The 20,790-nt window shown below is 38.1% G+C and overlaps 1 protein-coding gene across 17 annotated transcripts in view; it reads left to right on the top strand.

Annotated features, from left to right (window-relative positions):
* The window catches only part of camta1a (calmodulin binding transcription activator 1a), a 394,274-nt gene that overhangs the window by 13,405 nt on the left and 360,079 nt on the right, over positions 1 to 20,790 (top strand). For 16 of the 17 annotated variants that reach the window (XM_051880160.1, XM_051880166.1, XM_051880173.1 and 13 more), the window contains one exon: positions 20,159 to 20,262. In XM_051880160.1, the coding sequence (XP_051736120.1) occupies positions 20,159 to 20,262 (104 nt within the window). Of the gene's footprint in view, positions 1 to 20,158; positions 20,263 to 20,790 lie in introns of those variants that run through there. The other variant, XM_051880172.1, reaches the window with a different exon arrangement.

Genomic DNA, 20,790 nt, shown 5'->3' with positions numbered 1-20,790 from the left:
CCAGGAAGCACAACCACCTTTTGCACAGAAGATCTCATGCATCAACTGAACATACAGGGCAAGAAGACTGATTTTCTACTTTGTACTATGGGTCAACAAAGAAAGGTGCGTGGATACTTGCTGTCTGACTCGGAAGTGTGTGGTGTAGAAAGGAATACTTATATCGATCTACCCAATGTCTTGACTCAGCGACACTTGCCTGTGAAAGAAGGAAACATTCCTAAACAGGAGGATATTGAGAAATGGCCTTACCTGCGTGAAGTTCGTCTTCCACATATTGAGGCTGCAGTAGGGCTACTTATTGGAGTGAACGCTCATAAGGCCATGGAACCATGGAAAGTGATAAACAGCAGAAATAACGGGCCTTATGCAGTGAAGACAGTTCTTGGCTGGATAGTCAATGGACCTAAAGAAGAGAGCATCAAGACAAGAAAATCTGGTATACAGAGCTATACAGTGAATCGTATATCTGTGGAGAAGATTGAAGATTTGCTGGTGAAGCAGTTTAATCTTGATTTTCCTGAACGTCGTTATGATGATAATTCTGAAATGTCTCAAGAAGACCGACAGTTCATGATGTCTGTGACTAAGTCTACTAAGCTTCTGGATGGTCACTACTGCATGAGATTGCCTTTGAAAGATGACAAGATCAAGATGCCGAACAATCGGGATGTAGCGGAACAGCGTCTCAAGAGCCTTCAGAAAAGACTCAAAAGGAATCCTGAGTTCCATGAGGACTACACCAGATTTATGAACAACATCATTGAGAAAGGGTATGCTGAGAAAATACCTGATGAGAATTTGCACCGTGGTGATGGAAAGGTGTGGTACATTCCTCACCACGGGGTTTATCACCAGAAGAAGAAGAAAATCCGTGTTGTCTTCGACTGTAATGCATCTTACCAAGGATTTTCTTTGAATGGTCAGTTACTTCAAGGGCCTAACCTCACCAACACGCTTACTGGGGTGTTGTCCAGATTCCGTGAAGAGCCGATCGCAATGATGGCTGACATTGAATCAATGTTTTATCAGGTTCGAGTACCTAATGAGGATGCAGACTTCCTGAGGTTCCTCTGGTGGCCGGACGGCAACCTAAATCAAGATGAAGAGGAGTACAGGATGCGTGTACACCTGTTTGGTGCTACCTCTTCACCGAGTTGTTCTTGTTACGCTCTTCAAAGAACAGCAGAAGATGGAATCAACAACACTACTCCAGAAGCAGCTCAGACACTCTTGAAGAATTTTTACGTTGATGATTGCCTTAAATCAGTGGCAACTGAAGAACAAGCAGTCATTCTTGCAAGAGACATCAGAGTGCTTTGCAATCGAGGTGGGTTCCATTTGACAAAATGGACTAGTAATAGCAGAACTGTACTTTCATCCATTCCTGAAGAGGAACGAGCCACTGACATGAAAGATTTAGATCTGGACAGCGGGTTGCTTCCCATGGAAAGAGCACTGGGAATTCTGTGGTGCACAGAGAATGACACGTTTAATTTCAAGATCGAAGTGCAAAACAAACCACTTACCAGAAGAGGTATATTGTCTGTTGTTGGCTCTGTTTACGATCCTCTTGGGTTCCTAGCACCATTTGTGCTACCAGCTAAGCTCATTCTGAGGGACCTGTGTAGAGAGAAAATAGCCTGGGATGAGGAAATTGTAGAGAAAAAGGCTGGGAGATGGCTGTCCTGGTTAGAGGATTTGCATAAGCTCACAAACTTCAGTGTGAGTAGATGTATCAAACCTGCAGGGTTCGGGCATGTCAAGACCTTTCAATTGCATCACTTTGCAGATGCTAGCGAGAACGGATACGGGACTGCCACATACCTCTTGTTGACAAATGATCATGATCAAAGGAGCTGCACGTTCATGATGGGAAAGTCCAGAGTGGCACCACTCAAGCAGGTCACTATTCCAAGAATAGAATTGACAGCAGCCACAATCGCAGTCAAAATGGATAGGATGCTGAGACAGGAGCTTCAAATTGATCTTAAGGAGTCTAACTTTTGGACTGATAGCACCACAGTGCTGAGATATATCGAGAACGACTCCACAAGATTCAAGACGTTTGTTGCAAACCGAGTCTCATTAATTAGAGAAGCTTCTAAACCTTCTCAGTGGAGATATGTGAGCTCTGCAGATAATCCTGCAGACCAAGCTTCGAGAGGCCTAAATGCAGACAACTTGATTGGAAGCAAAAACTGGATCAAAGGACCTAGTTTTCTGCTGAAGCCACAATGTGAGTGGCCAGTTCGACCTGAACATTCAATGTCATTTGCAGATGATGACAACGAGCTCAAAAAGGCTTCCTCTGTTAACGCAATATCCACTCAGAACAGTAAGGAAGGTCTAGAAAGTCTTGTTTGTTATTATTCAAGCTGGCATCGCCTAAAGAAGGCCATAGTACGGCTAACACATCTCAAAGAAATCCTGCTGGATGTAAGTCGCAAGAGGAAGGAGATACAGATGAGGATCAATCATGCAGAAAGAGATCCCAATATACAAAACATTCTAGTACAGAAAGAAATGGATACCTACAAAAGAGGCTTGAAGAAAAGAACACCTACCATGGAGGATATGGTGAACGCTGAGCTGGATCTAATTCGTTACAGCCAGAAACAGAAGTTTCAGGAAGAAATAAAAATGCTGCAACAAGGAAAGATGCATGTCAAGAAAGACAGCTGCATATACCGATTGGATCCTTACCTTGAGGATGGCGTGTTAAGAGTTGGAGGTAGATTGAGCAGATCGGCGATGCCTGAAGAATCAAAGCATCCCATCATCTTGCATAAAGACCTCCGTATATGCTCCCTAATTCTTGAACACATCCACCAAAACATTGGTCACTTGGGACGAAACCATGTCCTGGCAAAGCTAAGACAGAAATACTGGCTTCCTCAAGCAAATTCTGCAGTTAGAAGAACAATTCATGCTTGTTTTGTCTGCAGACGATTACATGCAAAGACTGGTGTGCAAAAGATGGCAGATTTGCCAGAAGATAGGCTGCTACCAGACAAACCACCATTCACTAATACTGGGGTTGATTACTTCGGACCGTTTGAGGTGAGAAAAGGACGCTCTATGGTCAAGAGATATGGTGTGCTCTTTACCTGCCTCACCATTAGAGCCATCCATTTAGAAGTCGCACCTTCTCTCGATACGGATGCATGTATCAACGCTATACGCCGATTCATCTGTAGAAGAGGTCATGTCTCAGTAATCCGTTCTGATAATGGAACGAACTTCACAGGAGCTGATAAGGAGTTGCGTGAAGCATTGCAGAATTTGAATCAGTCAGCGATTCAAGAAGAGATGCTAAAGAGGGAAATTCAGTGGATATTTAACACTCCTGGAGCATCACACCATGGTGGAGTCTGGGAACGTCAGATTCGCACGGTAAGAAAGGTTCTGAATTCCACGCTGAGACAGCAGGTGTTGGACGATGATGGCCTACATACATTACTGTGTGAGGTGGAATCAATCATCAATGATAGACCAATTACCAAAATGTCTGACGACCCTAATGACCTCGAAGCCTTGACCCCTAACCATCTGTTGTTGATGAGGAAACAAGTAAGCTTACCTCCAGGTGTGTTCAAGAAAGACGATGTCTATGCAAGGCGTAGATGGAAACAAATTCAATACCTGGCGGATCTTTTCTGGCATCGGTGGACGCTGGAATACTTACCTCTCCTGCAGGAACGTCAGCGATGGTTCAGGTTGAAAAGAAATTTTGAGATTGGAGACATTGTCCTGATTGTGGATTCCAATGCACCTCGGAATTCCTGGATGATAGGCCGCATCATCAAGACAATGCCTGACTCTAAGGGATGCGTTCGCAGTGTGTGTGTTCAGACAAAGAGCAGCACATTGAATCGACCCATCTCCAAAATATGTCTTCTACAGGAAGCTGTCTGACTTTAGTTTGAATGGAAGTTCAAGTTGTGACTCCAAGGACTCTTATTCTGAAGGTTTATGGCTCCTATATAATTTTAAGTGGTAATTGATATAGTTTGCCAGCCTATACAATTAGAGGCTGGGGATATAAGAGCCATAATTTGAATAATTTAATTTAATATTAAAGTTATAAGTGCATGAATAGATATAATTTTAATGAGTTTGGATTTTTATGTATATTCCTTAAACACCCCCATGTTTATTCCGTAATGGTTTGCTCCGTTTTATCATTGGACAGCCTTTAGCGCCTTTCATTTTTGGCGCCCCTTAGTATGAAAGAAAGAAAGACGGAGCTACACAGTTTTTTGACCGGAGTTTATTTTATTTCTGTTTATTGTACAAGAACATTCAGTAAAACCATTGAAAATTGAACGAAGACCCGAGTCAATTCTTCGCCCGAGAGAAACAAGAAAGATTATTGTTACTACAACTACAGTGATTACACACACACACACACACACATATATATATATATATATATGTGTGGCCCGCCCCCTGCTGCCCCGCCCAGCCCTGGCCCATCATTGGATCTACACAACGAAAACAAATAACCACCATTAACCACCAATAATCGCAATAAGCTCCGCGTTTTGTTACTTTCAAGAAACAAAGTGTCATCTTTCAAATTCTGTCCATTTTATCTCAAAATGCAAAAAAAAAAAAAAAATGCAGTTTTCAACGCTCTAATGTGGCATGACAGATCACTGTACAGGTGCTTCATTTCAATTGGCAGCAAGGAGCGTGAGTAAATGCGATCATCTCTTTCTCTTTAATGCTAGTTACAGAATAAACATGAATGAACATCTGAAGGTATGTTGAAAGATACAGTGCAACTTACTGAAACGTGTAATATCTTGTGTAATCGTTCAATTAGTGTTTCAACAGCGGAAAAATGTCAATAAAATAGTTTGAAACACTGTGTCACGTAGCATTTACCTCAGGTGAGTCCACAGCTTGTTAGTTCGTCAGATAAATAAAATGTTCAATGACGTGCCAAAAGCAGTATAACCAGTCACTTACGCCGTCATCACCCGGGTGTTGATAGCGTGTGACGCGAGCGCAGTCTGCTATCTGTGTTTAAACTAAACTCATTTAAACCTTGCCAATTTAAACATTCATCCGTAAGACACGAAAGAGAACAGAACGCGCGTGCTGTGAGGAGATTTGTGTGTGTGTTCTCATCCGAAGTGCGTACATAAAGAGCCGCGTCACAGCGTGCAAATACTCTTGTGCAAATTCCCTTTCAAGTCTTGCATCTAAACGGACAAATTCACACAAAAATTATGTCAACATGCCCAACTTAGCGAGTATCCTAACAAACATAGTAGGTTATGTCTCAAGAGAAAAATGAGACAGACAACGCATGTGTATCAGTATCAGTGTACTGGATCTTTGAATTATGTCTTAAAGGGACAGCAGTCTAATATTCCTGCTTTATGTGTTTTAATGTTAATTGAACATCAAAGCACGAATAAATTCTCTTGACTGAATAGCTTTTGTAACTTCAATAATGTTTCATCTTTATTTAACTATTCAAATAAGTTTATATGCAGTGTTATTTTATATTTGATTACTTTATTCAATATCTGTACCTGAAAGCTGTTAGATACCTGAAAAACCTGTAAAGCATGGTTTATTGTATTTGTATCTTAGCTCTCATGTATTTATTTGTGCTGTTTCTTGTAGTTAGATTATTTGTTTTTATTTTCTTTATCTTTATTTGACAATTGTCCTATTTTTTACTGAACATAGCACATAATGAACTGTACCGAAACCGTGACACTAAAACCGTGACATAAACCGAACCGTGAGACATCTGAACCGTCCCACCCCTAATTATTTTAATATTGTCTGATAACCGATTTAATAATATTTAACTCAAGCCCTAAAAAATAATGCTAATTATGTTATCTGCCTTGTTGTTAAATTGTTAAAGTTTTATGATTTCACTTGACTATTCTCTTGTTCTCTTTGATTATAAAATCAAATTAAACCACATAGATTCCAGAAACATAGAATACATTAAAAAAAAAAAAATGTAATTTGGGGAAAAGATAAAACAGATTTTTCATGGGACCCTACTCACCCTCATGTTATTTGTATGACCACCTTTACATCTACCATTAACATCTGCTTTCTCAGTGTATTTCATAAAAATTCATAAAAGCTAATTTTAATGAACTGCATTTTGTGTAATTTACATTTGTAAAACAGAAGTTTAGTTAATCGATTTGGGATTAATCTTTTTTCTTAGTATTAACATAGCATTGATGAAACTAGGCCAGGGATTTCCAGTTCCCAACATGCTTTGCAAGGAACTGAATGGGGAGAATTATTGTTGAAATGAAGTGCTGTTTTTTAAGCAATATTAGAAAAGGGAAAGACTTGTTTATTCTGTTAAATGTTTTGATATATGTTGGGATTTAGAAGAGTAGTTTTTTGGTGTTTTGTGGAATTACCGCTGTGGTGGAGAGTGGAGCCTATGCTTAGGTTGTGGAGTGTTCATGCTTATGCTGTTTCATTTGAAAACCGGTTACTGTGCAAGAGGAAATGGAGTATGAGTATGAATATCTTTTTATCTCTCCATCCCTACCATGTTTTATACCAACACCACACTTTACTTAAGGTAAATAAAGTATAATTTAGCATGCTAACAAGTGCTATTGTTTGCTAACTGCAAAATATTTTTTTGGGGTTAGATTGATGTGTCTGATTTGATCGGGTTAGTTTAATGTGTCTGATTTTGTTGTGTTTACACTGGTTTCTGCTACACTGTATTAGAATTTATTGGGTATTTGGCTGCAGTTTTATTTAATGTTTAGAAATCCCATTTCCTATGTGTGGAACCACTGTCCACAACTGAATGAAGTTGTTTTTTGTGTGTGTGTGTGTGGAAGAAAGTCAGTCAAACACGTTTGGAACAACATGAGGGAATTTAATTTTTTTTGGTGAACTCTTCTATTAAAAATAATAAAAAGAAAACCCTGCGTAAACATATACAACAGACAGGTCTCTATATACAACAGAAGCTATTCTGATTCTTCTGAAAGCAGCCCTGACTTTTTTCTCAGGGAGTTAAATTTAGATGACAGCCCAATCTCTGGACAGCACAAGCTTGCCTGAGAAGTCTGTGGCCCCACCAGGCCTTAGTTTAAATTGAGTTCATCAGTTGAGCTGTGATAGCTGGATCAGAGGTTCTGTGCAATGGCAGACTTCTAACAAATAGCCCAATGGCAATGGCTCTTCAATAAGAGAAGCCAGAAATTCATTGAAGGAGAAAAAGATTGGGTTTTACCAGATCATTCCAAAAAAAGGGAAGCCCTTTTCATCTCATTTTATGATTGTGCTATTCCTGTATATATTATGTCTACTATATAAAAGCTGAGGAATATTTCATCATAATAGCAATCTGATTATTATTTCAAGTCAATTCTCTTGCTCTTTGGTCACAAGAACTTTATTAGATCACTATTGAATGGATCGATACCGCAGCTGAGAGTGGTTTTGCAAATAGTGTCTCTTCTAATGTTTAGTGATTTTATGGGTGGACTACTGGGGGGAAATGCTATAGTCTCTTATGTTTTCATTACGTTCAGGGTGACACTGCCAATTGCCTACAGCATGTTACGGGGGAATGCATATTGAAGCAAATGCCAATAATGTATTTGTGAATTTTGACAACTAGACCTGAGCTCTGAAAAAGGGGCCACATAATCGTAATCGCCTTTGAAAGTGTCTGAATTGGTGTCATGCGCTATTGATATTTTAAAACGTGATTGATGATAACTTTTAGATTGAAGGTTGAATAAACTGTCTTGCAGAGGGAAACAACAATTAAAAGCAATTGTGACTCACTGCTGAAGTACACACACAAACAGAGAGAGAGAGCAGAGAGTTTTGCGTTGTGGATGATATTGATTTTAGATTTGTTTTTTTCAGACCTCTCAAGTTTCATGACCCACACTTGTCTCCAGGGTGAGACTAGCTCAAGCTGGCGTGACTGATATTGTTAAAGCTCCTAAACCGTCTCCTTCAGGAGTGGCATCTCAGATAATCTCAGGATCAGTCGCCTTCTCCCCACAGAAATATATGTCCACTTCTATATGACACACTTGTTGTCCTCTTACTAGGGATGGGCACGAGTACCCAAATACTTATTTGGAACATTTTGGAGGTGATTAGCGGGTTTTTCACATAATTAGGGCCCTATGAAATCCGTTTTATTTTTTTCCAAATTCGGTTTTTTTTCGTTTTAATTTTTCTGGGTTCTGTTTTTTTCCATTTGATTTTTTTGGACTCAATTTTAATGGTTAAATGAAGTTTTAATAATCAAAAAGAATGTCTAATTAATTGAATTCTTAAAAACAACAAATTTATTAATTAAGAAATGTATTTTTTATATTTTTTGTTTTTTCAGAAATTCTGTTGCATATTTTAATTTTTCTGGCAATCAAATGAACGGATAACATTAATTTAATTTATCTTTTAATCATGAAATTAAACTTTTTTTTATCAAACAAAGTGCTGCACAACAGAGCTTTACTGTTAAAATTAAAACATGGAAGAAAAACTGAGATTGTTCCTTAAAAATATAGTTTTAATAATTTATTACTATTATTTTTAAGTCTATTAGTGTTAGTATTATTATTACATTGAAACGTATCTAAATTCTACTGTGCAACAGTAATATGTTTCTGTCAAGTTAAATCGAACTTTTATTTTGACGGGTTACCAAGAGCTTTGAGTTTCTGTGTGTTTATGGTATGACGATAGATTTTCTCAAATAAAGCGATAAAATGCTGATGAAGTGACTCAGAGTAGCTCTGGAGATGAATTTTGTGCGTTCTTGTCCTCATGTAGTGAGGCTACAGAGGATGAAACCCCTGATCTGCAAATCCATCGCTGAACTGGGACTTGTTTACAAAGTATTCATCACCGAATTCCCAGGAACAAACAAACATACGTGCACAACTCCGTTGCTGCCCCAGAAAAACAAACTTCATCCTCTGTTCCCTTAACACTGGGTTCTGTGGGAAGCTGAAAAAGGTAATCTTTCCCTCACAACCAAAAACACACTCCTTCAGTGACAAGAGCTGCGTCTCATTTCGGAGGCTGCATCCTCCGGAGGTCGCATTTGAAGGCTGAATACTTCATCAAGGATGTCATATTTAAGAAAAGTAACCGTAATAAAATTGACTGATATTCATTGTGAGGTGTAAAATACTGTAATTTCTTTCTTACGCTGCAATCTAATGCTTATTTTTCTTAAATGAGACTGCCTCGATGGTGTATGCAGCCTTCAAAGGGTGCAGCCCCTGAATTGGGACACAGCCATTGTTGAAAAATCTCTCGGCTTCTGTATCCCTAATGAAGCACGTTGATGGGCGTGCTCTTGCTCTTGCTCTGGGTGATGTGTGTGCGCACGTTTATCAGGGAGAAGTGCCTATACAAGGAATTCCGCTCTCTTTTGACGTCATACAGGACACACTCGAAAAAAACTCTCTGAATCCTGTACTGGAACCGGAAGTAGTGGATTTGGCACAGAAATACTCCGTCATACATCCAACTCATGTTTTGAAACTTTGGCCATGTTTAGCATGAGATAGGCTTGCTACGGTAGTCTGTGTTACCGGTGTTACCGATGTTCAGTCGCAACACCGGTTTCATCACTTGCCCACCGCGACACCGAGGTAAATTTTTTTCCCACTTCAACGCGTTAAAAATATTTGCATTTAATACAATTAACGAAGTATCCGTTTTCTGCGTTATGTGATCAAGCTCTTATTCATGCTAATGCTTTTAAACCATTCAAGCAAATGGGCAAGAGAAGGCAAAAGAGAACGCGCTGTCTGTGAATGTCCTGCCTATGTGACACACACACACACACACACACACAAAGCGTGCGCTGCACGCCAGTATCGAGTTCTCTTCTGCTCTTAACGAACCATAACACACACAAATTATGCCAAAATGTCCGTTTTGTCGAGTGTTTTTCAGTAAGAGTAACCCACCATTAAAGCAATTGTCGTTAATTTGAAAGTGAAAGTCGGCCTTTCCGTAACAAAACATCGAAAGCTCAGCCGAACAGCTGATCATAGCTATACAGGGCAGGTTTTTATTTTTCATGTCAAAAACATTACTCGTCGTGGAGAGCGCAATTCATGCAAAGACTATAGTCTTAAAGGGACTTTGGTTAATGGTTGCATAGCAATGATAGACGCCACAGGAGCGCAAGTGCTTTGGAAACAAGGAGAAAGCGACGTGGCCGCGCTTTCCACGTGTTTTTAGACGCGATATGTGAACGGCCCCATAAAAAAAAAAAGAGGTAGAGGCCCCGCCCCCCGGTGACACCGGTATTACCGGTGTTGTCACATGTCGATTAACCGGTGGGAAAATTTCTGTCACATCCCTAGCATGAGAATGTAACTCTTTAACAGTGTAAATAAGTCAGAATGCATGAAATAGCATTACACCCCCCCCTTAATACAAAGTGTAAACAGGGCTATAGTTATTTTCGCCTGAAATAAGGTTGTTGCAATATCAAAATGTTAAAGATCTGAGATTTTATAATTCTTAACATCAATTTTAATATTGCAGCAAAAACTAATACTAGCCTAATTAATGTAAGTAAAAAGTTCTCAAGCTTTCTTGAGAGTAAAGAGTCAGTAACAAAATAAGAACAAAGAAACTATGAGCAATATGACAAATAAATACAATTGAACAAATATTCAAATTAAATAAACTGCTTCAGATAGATCTATCAAAAATAAGAAATACTGCTGAAACATTTTATTAAAGTGATTCAATCAAAAGCAGTGAGTGAATATTCTCATTCTTTTGTTAAGTACATAGACAGCAGCAGGTATATATTATTCCAAATGTTTAAGTTCACTTAAGACATTACTGAATTTACGTAATCACCAAGGTGGTAATTTTGACATATTTTTGTGTGTATTTGACTATTTAAGTTTAATAAGCAAAACTGCTAAATTTATGTGGGTGTGCTTTGGATGTTTATAAGTACTGAATTGAGTTATTTTTGGCAGACAAGGCTTTGATTAAGCTAGGAGTAGGCCTTAGTTCAATTAGGACATTTAAGTAGCTTTTATAAATGTGCCTTAGGAAAAAACATTACTGATGTGAATATTGAGACAAAACAATGGCACTGACATATTTTAAGTGCAAGTTACTTTCAGCTAAGACTGGTAAGGATTAAAAATGTGATATTTTTATGATATTTCTGTCAGTTTATTTTGTCTAATGGTATATCAACCAGCCCTTTTTTCAGACATTTTTTTAAATGTTTTTTTTTTTTTTACTTTGCTGTTGTTTTAATTAACAGCAGCAATAAATGTCTGATGTATACGTACATTGACAAACAATTAAGATAGTGTACATGGACCCCCAAAGTATTTGGTTGAGTACTTGAGTAGACAAAATGAGTAATGTCACACGTGAAGCATCAGTATTTTGTAGCTGACATGAAGTGGACAGACTGGTGCAGAAAGTGGTTGTCCTCCTTGAAACTTGAGATAATAAACAGCCCTGTTTGAAAAGATCACCACAGGCATCTCAAAAAGCAGCAACATGTCTTTTGGGAAATTCTATGTTTGCAGTTAGTAAGTGTTGGACTGGGGCCCATCCCACTTCAAACCCCCCAACTCCCACAGTCCAACAGTTAGAAGTTGTGAGTTGGAAACGAGCCGTGTCTGTAGGCACAGCTGTGTCAAGACCTGCTGGTGTGATATTTTTTCCGTCCTACCTGCCCTTCTAATGAGAGAATTCCCTTCTGAGTGGGTGGCAAGCAGAAGCAGAAAAACCTTTTCTGTCCCTCCACTAGTTCCTCATTTCTCTCTAACTCTCTCTCTGTTTGTGGGAGCTCTTTCTATAGGCTATCTATTATACTCTCTTGGTCCTCTATCTCTTCTGTACTTTTTTCCCCCTCATGTACCTGACTGGAGAGTTGCATTCTCCTGATGAGGACTGCTGTAGTAATTGGCTGCCCCCTCAGCTCGGCTCAGCACAGCACATCTTCCAATATAACAGGCTACTGTTTCAGCCTGCCTTGCACTTTAGGATCTGACAACTAAATTGTTGTTCACTGGTAGGGAGACAGAATTATGTTAGTGTCCACATTGTCACTGCTGTTTAGGCAAGAAAATAAAGGAAACAAGATGGCATTAGAGGCTGGAGTTGCACAGCAGGATGTGCCGTTTACATCCATGAGATCAAAGCGGCAAGGAAAGTCATTATGGCTGAGGCCCAGCAGACATAGCCGTGGCTGGAGCTGGGTTGTTAGACCAGACTTCTTCCTCTGATGCTCTCTTGTTGCTGTGCAAGTGTGTCCCTGCTAGTTTTCCCTCTCTCTCTCTAGATTGTATAGGTTGATAAGGTTTATCGTCTTCTGTATCTTTTTTTTTTTTGTTTTGTTTACAGTACAGTTTGTTTTGTTTACAGTGGACCCATTGTTTAAAAATGTAGCCATATAAAAGGAGTAGGGCTGTCACTAATGATTATTTTGGTACTCGATCAATTATTTTGATGATTAATCGAGTAATCAGATTTTTTGTGGTAATAAAAATAGAAAATGCATTATGTTGTATATATGCATTATATATAACAAATGTCTGCAGAGAGTTCCAGCGGCCTAGTGATTGTTGTTGTTACACAGCAGATCAAATCCTTAATATTGGCCAAATGTTTTCTTAATCTTTAATATTTGGCAACTTCCTTAAGATGTAAATGCTACAGCCACTGTAATTTTTTGAACAATAACACGTGGACATCAAAACATGCAAACTCAGAGCGAGTGTTTAAACTTTTATTTTGAAATCACGGTGAACAGTTTGCATATTTAGAAACATATGTATTCTCATGTGTTTGCTTAGGTTTATAAGTGATTTACATTACAAATCAGTGTCGAATCAGTGGTTCGGAGCACGTATCAAACTGCCAAAGTCATGTGAACTATTGAAGTTTCAAAACACTTATAACATAACGAAGCCTCGTTTACTGAAATCATGTGATTTTGGCGCTCTGAACCACTGATTCGAAACAAATGATTTGTAAAGCTTCGAAGCTTCATGAAGCAGTGTTTTGAAATCGCCCATCACTAGATATTGTTGAATAAAGTCGCTATTTTGTTATTTTTGGCGCACAAAAAGTATTCTAGTCGCTTTATAATATTAATGTTGAACCACTGTAGTCACATGAACTGTTTTAAATATGTTTTTAGCAGCTTTCTGGGCATTGAAAAAGGGAGTGTTATTGCTGGCGATGCAGGCCTCACTGAGCCATCGGATTTTATCAAAAATATCTTAATTTGTGTTCCAAAGATGAACGAAGGTCTTACGGGTGTGGAACGACATGAGAGTGAGTAATTAATGACATAATTTTCATTTTTGGGTGAACTAACCATTTAAATGTAGTCATTGTCGACAATGTCAGCTGCCATTTATAAACTTTTAGTAAGTCATTAAAAAATCTCCAGTTCAAGTGCTTTGTCTGGTGAATCTATTTTCACCAAAGTCATTACAGTGCAGGCTAAGTTTAAATTTTTCAAGATTTGTTTCATTTCACTGGAATGCTCCTAAATTTTTCTGTTTTCTGTGTTCATACAAGCAGAAAATGATATAGGATGAAGTTACAGCCACTGATGTAGAGTCAGCTTTTCCCATCTTACTAGCAATTAAGATTTGGATCGCGATACTGATGTTAGATCAGCAATTACAGACAGACTTATCTTGCATGTGAAACAGGAATTCCATGTTCATGTCTAAACTCATATACACACATAATGTCTAAGCTTTCGTCAGCCTTCTGCTTCACCAGTGTGTCTGCTCACAGTTGTAACAGCCCCTTTACCCTGTGAATGTTTTTTTGTTGTTTGTTCTCTGGCATTCTCCTCAATTTTATTTTTATTTTTTATGACGCTGGAGCTCATTCCCAGTCCCCGAGCCGCAGTAATGTCAGATAAGGGTGTGTGTTGACACTGATAGACTGCTCTTTATTAAAGCAGCCGGCGTTAGAACTTTAGTGAATTAGCATTCTGCTCTGTTCTCTGTCTGCTTTTAACTGCGGAGCAATGAGCCCTCATTTCAATGCCATTCATTTTATTTGGTGAAAAAGGAGCATAGCCCAAACATCTCAAGAGGTCTTTCAAGTTGTGCTCTGGGAGGAGTTAGAAGGAATTTTATTAGTATGAAGGGTTTTTAATTAACATCCAGTCATCTAATCTGAGCAGCGAATGTTTTTCACTCCTGGATGTGTGCTTATATTCAGCACCAGTCAGTTCTGTACCTGTCTTCAAGTCCCTAATAGCATTTTACACTGATAAACGTCTGCTTTTAATTCACAGCAAGTATGGTGGACGGCTTATTTGAGCTGTTTTACCATTTAATTGTCATCCCTCACACTGTTTTATAATCATAATGTTCTGTTTCATTATTCTCAAAACAGATAGTAACTCACTGAGCTAACTGTCCAATGTGGATGCTCATATCAGTGTGCAATAATGGCTCTGGAGCAGGAGCTTGGCTGGTTAGCATGGACCATAGACTTCAGATCACGTACTTCTAGGATCCTGCACCAGTTGAGCAACTGCCAGTAAGATGAATGAGAATGCTATTGCTAACCTTTCTTTAAGTTTTATAGACCTCCTTGCTCTGAAGTCAATGATGTCATCATCAGTGGGAGTGTCAGAGGGAATGTGCTTGTTGGCTCTGATGAGTGACAGGCCTTGGTTATGGGCTGAATGTGTGTGTGGTCTGAAATGATTACAAATGGACTGGTCTTAGAGGGCTCCGCCTACACTGTCTGATCTGTATCTGAGGTTGTCTGGAGATGACCAAGGCCTGTCACCACCCGCCCGTCTTTGTAATCTTTCATCAAAATGTAATAAGCATTCAGGTCTGGCTTTATTCTGCTTTGGAACGCCCAGTTTTCACAACCCAAGCAATTCCTGATGGATAAAATCAAGTGTCACCATACTTTTTTATTTTTTTTGACAGGTATTCTGTTCTGCTTAGAAATGTTAGACATAAAATGGGTTGTGAATGCCTTTTCATGTTGACTTTTGGCCTTTTGCCCGTTTAAAAGCTTATGGCTTTATTTTAAAATTATTGGGCCATTATGTTTTTGATTTTACCTTTTGTTTTCAATTGTGGCACTGGTTGCAACAGAGATAAATTGTTGTTTTCTATGTGTGTGGGAATTTGGCTTGTTGTCCTTCGTGAGCAGGTGCTTTATGGTAATGTTAATTGAGTGAGTCAAATGATTCCAGATACCAGTCTCAGCTCTCTACTGTAAAACTCATTTACCCTTGTACAATCGCTCCCATCAGTGTATGCTATGTTCAGCACATACTCCAATCTCCAGAATTATCTCCATGCCCCAAACGAAAGAGCACAGAGAGTCACATTGTTGTTTCATGGCCTTATCAGGTAGCTGTAAACTCTTTGTTAGGACCTTGCTCTAGGCTGGGATTACAGTCTTCTCAGTGAGCTGCTTTTTTTTCTCCATCTTTTCTCATTCTTTAAAGATTTCACTCCAGTCCATATTTTCCAATATTGTCTTTTATAACTTTAGACATCCAGACTTCTGAGCAAATTAAAAATAGAGGTGTTATAGAACGGACAGGCAGGGTGACTTTGCCTTTAAGAAACACTGGGGACATGGGGGTTTGCCATTTGAAGTGAACATCTTTGATTTCTGGTCAGCTTGTGCTTTAGACACGGGTCTTTGTTTTATATTCACAAACAGAAGTCCAAGCTTTAGTGGGGTTCTCAGACAAATTGAAAAGGGTTCAGGTAATAAGAAGCGCACACTTGAGAATCACATTCCTTGAATAAAGTATAAGGCTTTGTTGAGCACAGTCACTGTAAGACATTTTCAAAGGTGGCTTAGCTAGACAGGAAGGACAACTAAAAGTCAGTGCCTCTAAACTGAAACCCACTGTTCTGCAAAATTCTTGAGGATGCTTTTATTAAAAAAAAAAAAAAAAAAAGTCTGTCTATAAAAAAATGTCTGTATATTTTCACCTTATGTAGCAACACGGAAGTAAGCTATTTTCTGTGGTTGTGTGGGCACTTCCGATTCATTTGCCGCTATAGGTAAGTAAAGGTAAGAATAACAAAATGCTGTAAATGGTAAAAAGTAATTTGCGCTACAAACCAGTGTGTTTATGATTATGATAATAAATTAAAATAATATGATAAGTCAAAGTTTGCAGTATCGAGCAGCATAACGGACAGTTTTTGATTATATAATATCTGAAACAATTCCAATACTCATTTTCCGCAATATCGATACACTGATACCAGCAGCGCTTTCTTGCTCTCTCTCCTCTTCGACGGCAAACTGACACACACCACTCACTTGTATCGTTTGCTCCGGTTAAATAGTGTTGTTACAGGGCCTGAATTTCGGCACTGGGTTTCAGGTATTCCGCATAATTTTACTAATTCCCGCAGTTTTCATGCTCACAACACTGGTCTATATAAGTGGAGCGCACATATAGCCGCCTCTCAAATAGCTCTCAAGTATCAAATTGAGATCTTTTTTGTGGCTTATTGCGCTTAAACGGTTGAAGACACAATTATGTCAAAATGCCAGTTTTTGGATCTGTGCATACGCTCTTAAAGTGACAGCAGCCTAATATACCTGCTGCTGTCTATCATGTTAATCAAAGAACAAAAGACAAAGAGAAAAACACTCACTGTTCTTAATGCTGAATAACTTTTGTAACTTTAATTATAAGAATTAATCAGTCTTCATTGTAAAAAATTAAATACAATCCAGGGTTATTTTATATTTGATTACTTGATTACCCGAATACTGCTGTTAGACCCACCCCTCTTGTATTTATCTATCTATCGTTTGCAATTTGTTTATTCGTTCTTATTTTATTACTGACTGTTTACTTGTCTTTTTTGTAAGTATAGTTTCAAATAAAGCCACGCTGTGCTGTGTGAAAGCTATTACAACAAATTTACCCAAATTATCAAAAAATTATGAGAAAATAATTAAATATCTGTGTCTGTATTTATGTCAGTTCTCCCTGTGGTATCGAAAATTGTGTTGAATATCGATATTTCTCAGGGTATCGTATCAAAGTTAGAAATTTTAGTATTGTGAAAACACTAATTCAGGGTGATACAAGAGACCTCCACTTTGTGTCAGGGTGATGATCAATGACTGAGAGACATGTTATCCCTAACTCAGCTAAGGTATGACCCTCATATTTAACCTCTTCCAATCACACCACCCTATGATTATAACATGAATTATAGCAAGTAAAGCAAATCTGGTTTGGCTTTGCTGACAGTGATAAGTGATGTTTTTGTACTTTTATTCAGTGAATAAAATGTATTATTTTGGGTGTGGAAGAAAAGAGAAGGAAAACTAGAGATCTGTAACATGATTATGTATTTTATATAAGGCCATATTTCTCAGTCCAAACAGATGACAAAATCCTATTCTTTGACATAAACAGATGTCTGCAATATCAGAGCTGATTGTCTGACAACTAGGGAAGGAAGAAAGATTCACAACTGGACCAGTTTAGATGATGCCACTGTCATTTAAGAGAAGCAAATATCTTTCTCACTGATGTGGAGAAAGAGGCCTTCACACCAGGGTTATTTAAATTTTGCATAACCCTCCGACAGTGTAACATAAACCATCAGACCTGGAGATGTGTAATTGACTGCAGCATATGTGTCTTGATTTGTCATCAGTGACGTGTGCAGCAACGGAACACATGGTGACGTGTAAGCGCATTAGCTTAGAGGAAATCGATCTGATTTGCAAGCATGCTCATAACCACATTTACAGGATTTGGTATAGCATCGCATTCACAAATGATAGATGATTGTTTGTCACAATTACAGCCTTGGGAAAATGGCGGGGGTGTTTTTGACAGTGACTCAGGCATATTATGTCACATTTTTGACTCGCTGTTAGGACGTTTGTTATGGATTAGATATTCCGTCTTTGTGCTGGTGTTGAAATGTAAGTTGAGCTTACAGAGTAATGAACATGAATTTGAGGCTTTGTGTACATTCTTGTTTTATTATATTCATAAAACATTAATACATCTGAGCAAATTAAAAATAGACATCTTATGCATACTTTTTGTTTGTTTGCTTCAGTAGACAGTTGTCCACATTGTAGGGAGGCCATTCAGAGGGATATTATATAATAAATTGAGTTCCATGGGGAGAACAAATAAATATATATATATATAAAAATTATATATAAAATATATATGTGTGTGTGTGTATATGTATATATCGTACTGTGTATTGCATTATGGCTGCCCCCAACTAAAGATTTTTCTAGTCGACTGTTAGTCATTCATTTAAGCCATTAGTCGACTAATAGCATGTTTATATTAAATTAATTACTTAAATATATACTGAGGAAAATACTAAACCATAATGAGCGTTTTAGTGCACACATAAAGCTTGCCACAAAGCACTGGCAAAAGTAATGATTATGAATGTGTCTGTGAAAAAAAGAGCAAGGAGACATTTTAATTATTTATTAATAAACTAGTGTTTTCTGAGTCAGTGTCGGCTGCAAAGATGAAGTTGATGATGCTGACTCACCTATAGAGAGAATTGCAACTTTCATACAGATTACATAAGCAGAGAGTATTTCTTTTTGATTTGAATTTGTTTGTTTAAAAGTAGATATTTCAGGCTTTCTATAGATACATTTCTCTTGTCTGTGAGGCAAGTAGTCTATACGCTGAGTTTCAGTTCGTTTTTGTGGCACGCTCCAGTTCAGGGAGACTGAGGTAGCAGAAAGCACATCCTGTTTGTTTTCTTTATCTTACAAAGGCACAACATTTTCTTGTTATTGTGAGTTTACACAAAAAAAAATTAGACCCTTTACAGTTTTGAATGATGTATTACCAAATGTATGACCAAAAATTAGTATTTTAAGTTGTTTATGCTGTTATCAGAAAAAATTGCAAGTGATCGTGCCGGCGCCTCCATGTTTTGCATTAAGCGCGCTATACATTAGCTTCTACACTCCGCACGAACACTTGTATATGCGCACATTTATCTAGGTTAACGTTGATGGATGATAGATGAATGTTTAGTTAATGTTTAATTACCTAAAGGAACCGCCGTTAACGATCTGTCCCTCACGTTTTTTTCTCTCTCAGACTAACCGACTAATAAAATTTTGGTTGATTAAACCTCTTCTAGTCGAGTAATGTTTAATCGACTGTTAGGGGGCAGCCCTACATTGCATATACTCACTTCATTCAGGAAAGAATATCTGCTTGCAGGTGTCTGGTCAAGCCTTTTTTTCCTTTCATACTCCTACCATCCTGCAGGGGTTTTAGTGGAATGGAATGTGAATGTCATGTGGGTGCAGGTGACAGGCGAATGCATAATCAGCAGTTGGTCATATAAGGTGATTATAATTGGACTCCATTTACAGTTGTAGACAATTTCATTGTAATTTAGTAATTCCACCCTGAAAGTGAACTTTCATTTAACAATGAAAGTTAAATGGCAGTGATTTGACTGGCCTGCCAAGCCCTTAGGAATGGGAACGAGAGACAGACAAGATAAGAATGGAAGAAAGCCTGATATATAGCCCTGCCTTAATTGCCCCTGAACAAATTGTATTCCCTTTTTCTTTTATCTTTAGCCAGCATTTGTGCTTTTTACTGTTCTTTTGAACAGTCAAGATCAGGGTGGCTGTGCACTTTATTGGGTAGTTAAAGTCTTAATAAAGCTTAGCATCAGTTTCTCTTAAGCCCTTGAGAGTGGACTTCCACTACTGAAACACCTGAAATCTGATGATTCACATCACAGTATGTCACTATTTCTTTTTCTATTTTTTTCTCACAGTACACTTGGCCCATTAATTCACATTTTCATTCATCTAACATTTTACCTTCATTCTGCAAGTTGCTCATTAGTCGCTCTTTGCAGTCAGAATAATTGGCGCCCATTAATTAATGATCCTTGTTATATGCTCTGTATGAAGAATGTAGAAGAACTGCAGAGGAAAATCTAATATTAAATCACATATAGTGGTTACTGTATTCATGCACTAAGCCTTATATATTAACATGATTGCATCAATACATCATGGGTATTGATTAATGACAGAAATGCTTTTACTGCCTCCTATCTCTAATTTTTATTGAATGCTTGTTTTTTTGTTTGTTTTGCAGATGAACATGGACATTTGAAAATATACCTGCCCAAAAAGCTGCTTGAATGTCTACCAAAATGCTCCACGTTGCCAAAAGAGAGACACAGGTGGAACACCAATGAGGTAAGGTCACCTCTCTCCGCCATCTGCTGCTGTCTTTTTTTAACTCCTGCTGACTTTATAGAGATAAAACCTCGTTTATTTTAAGCAGTGAAACGGACACAATGTGTTAATAGAAACCTCTCTAGGGATTCTGCAGTCAGTTCAGATATTAACAGCAACTGCGTGATTGCCTTATTTTTGTGGCAGGAGGAAGTTGCCTATTTTTCGTGCTGTGCTTGCAAAGGATTTTCACTCAGCGGACATAGATTGAGTGTTTTAGGAAACAGCAGGTTCATAAAGCTTTCTGTATATACAAAGATCTCATTTTTACATTTATGCAAACATAAATTTGCAATAGTTTATGATCTACTCGTAAAACATTTATGTTTTGGACTTCAATATTTTAGCTCATATTCTGTTGCTTTTTTGGTAGTGAACTGCACAGCAGTTTGTAAGTTAAAACTCCAATGTATATAATTTTTGCCCATCTGTTCCAGCATCACTTTTATTCACAGATGTTTTAATTCCCTGGAAATATAGACAAGATGT

The sequence above is a fragment of the Ctenopharyngodon idella genome, chromosome 22 (assembly GCF_019924925.1).
Source record: "Ctenopharyngodon idella isolate HZGC_01 chromosome 22, HZGC01, whole genome shotgun sequence".
Lineage (NCBI taxonomy): Eukaryota > Metazoa > Chordata > Actinopteri > Cypriniformes > Xenocyprididae > Ctenopharyngodon > Ctenopharyngodon idella.
This window is presented reverse-complemented; position numbering and strand designations above follow the sequence as displayed.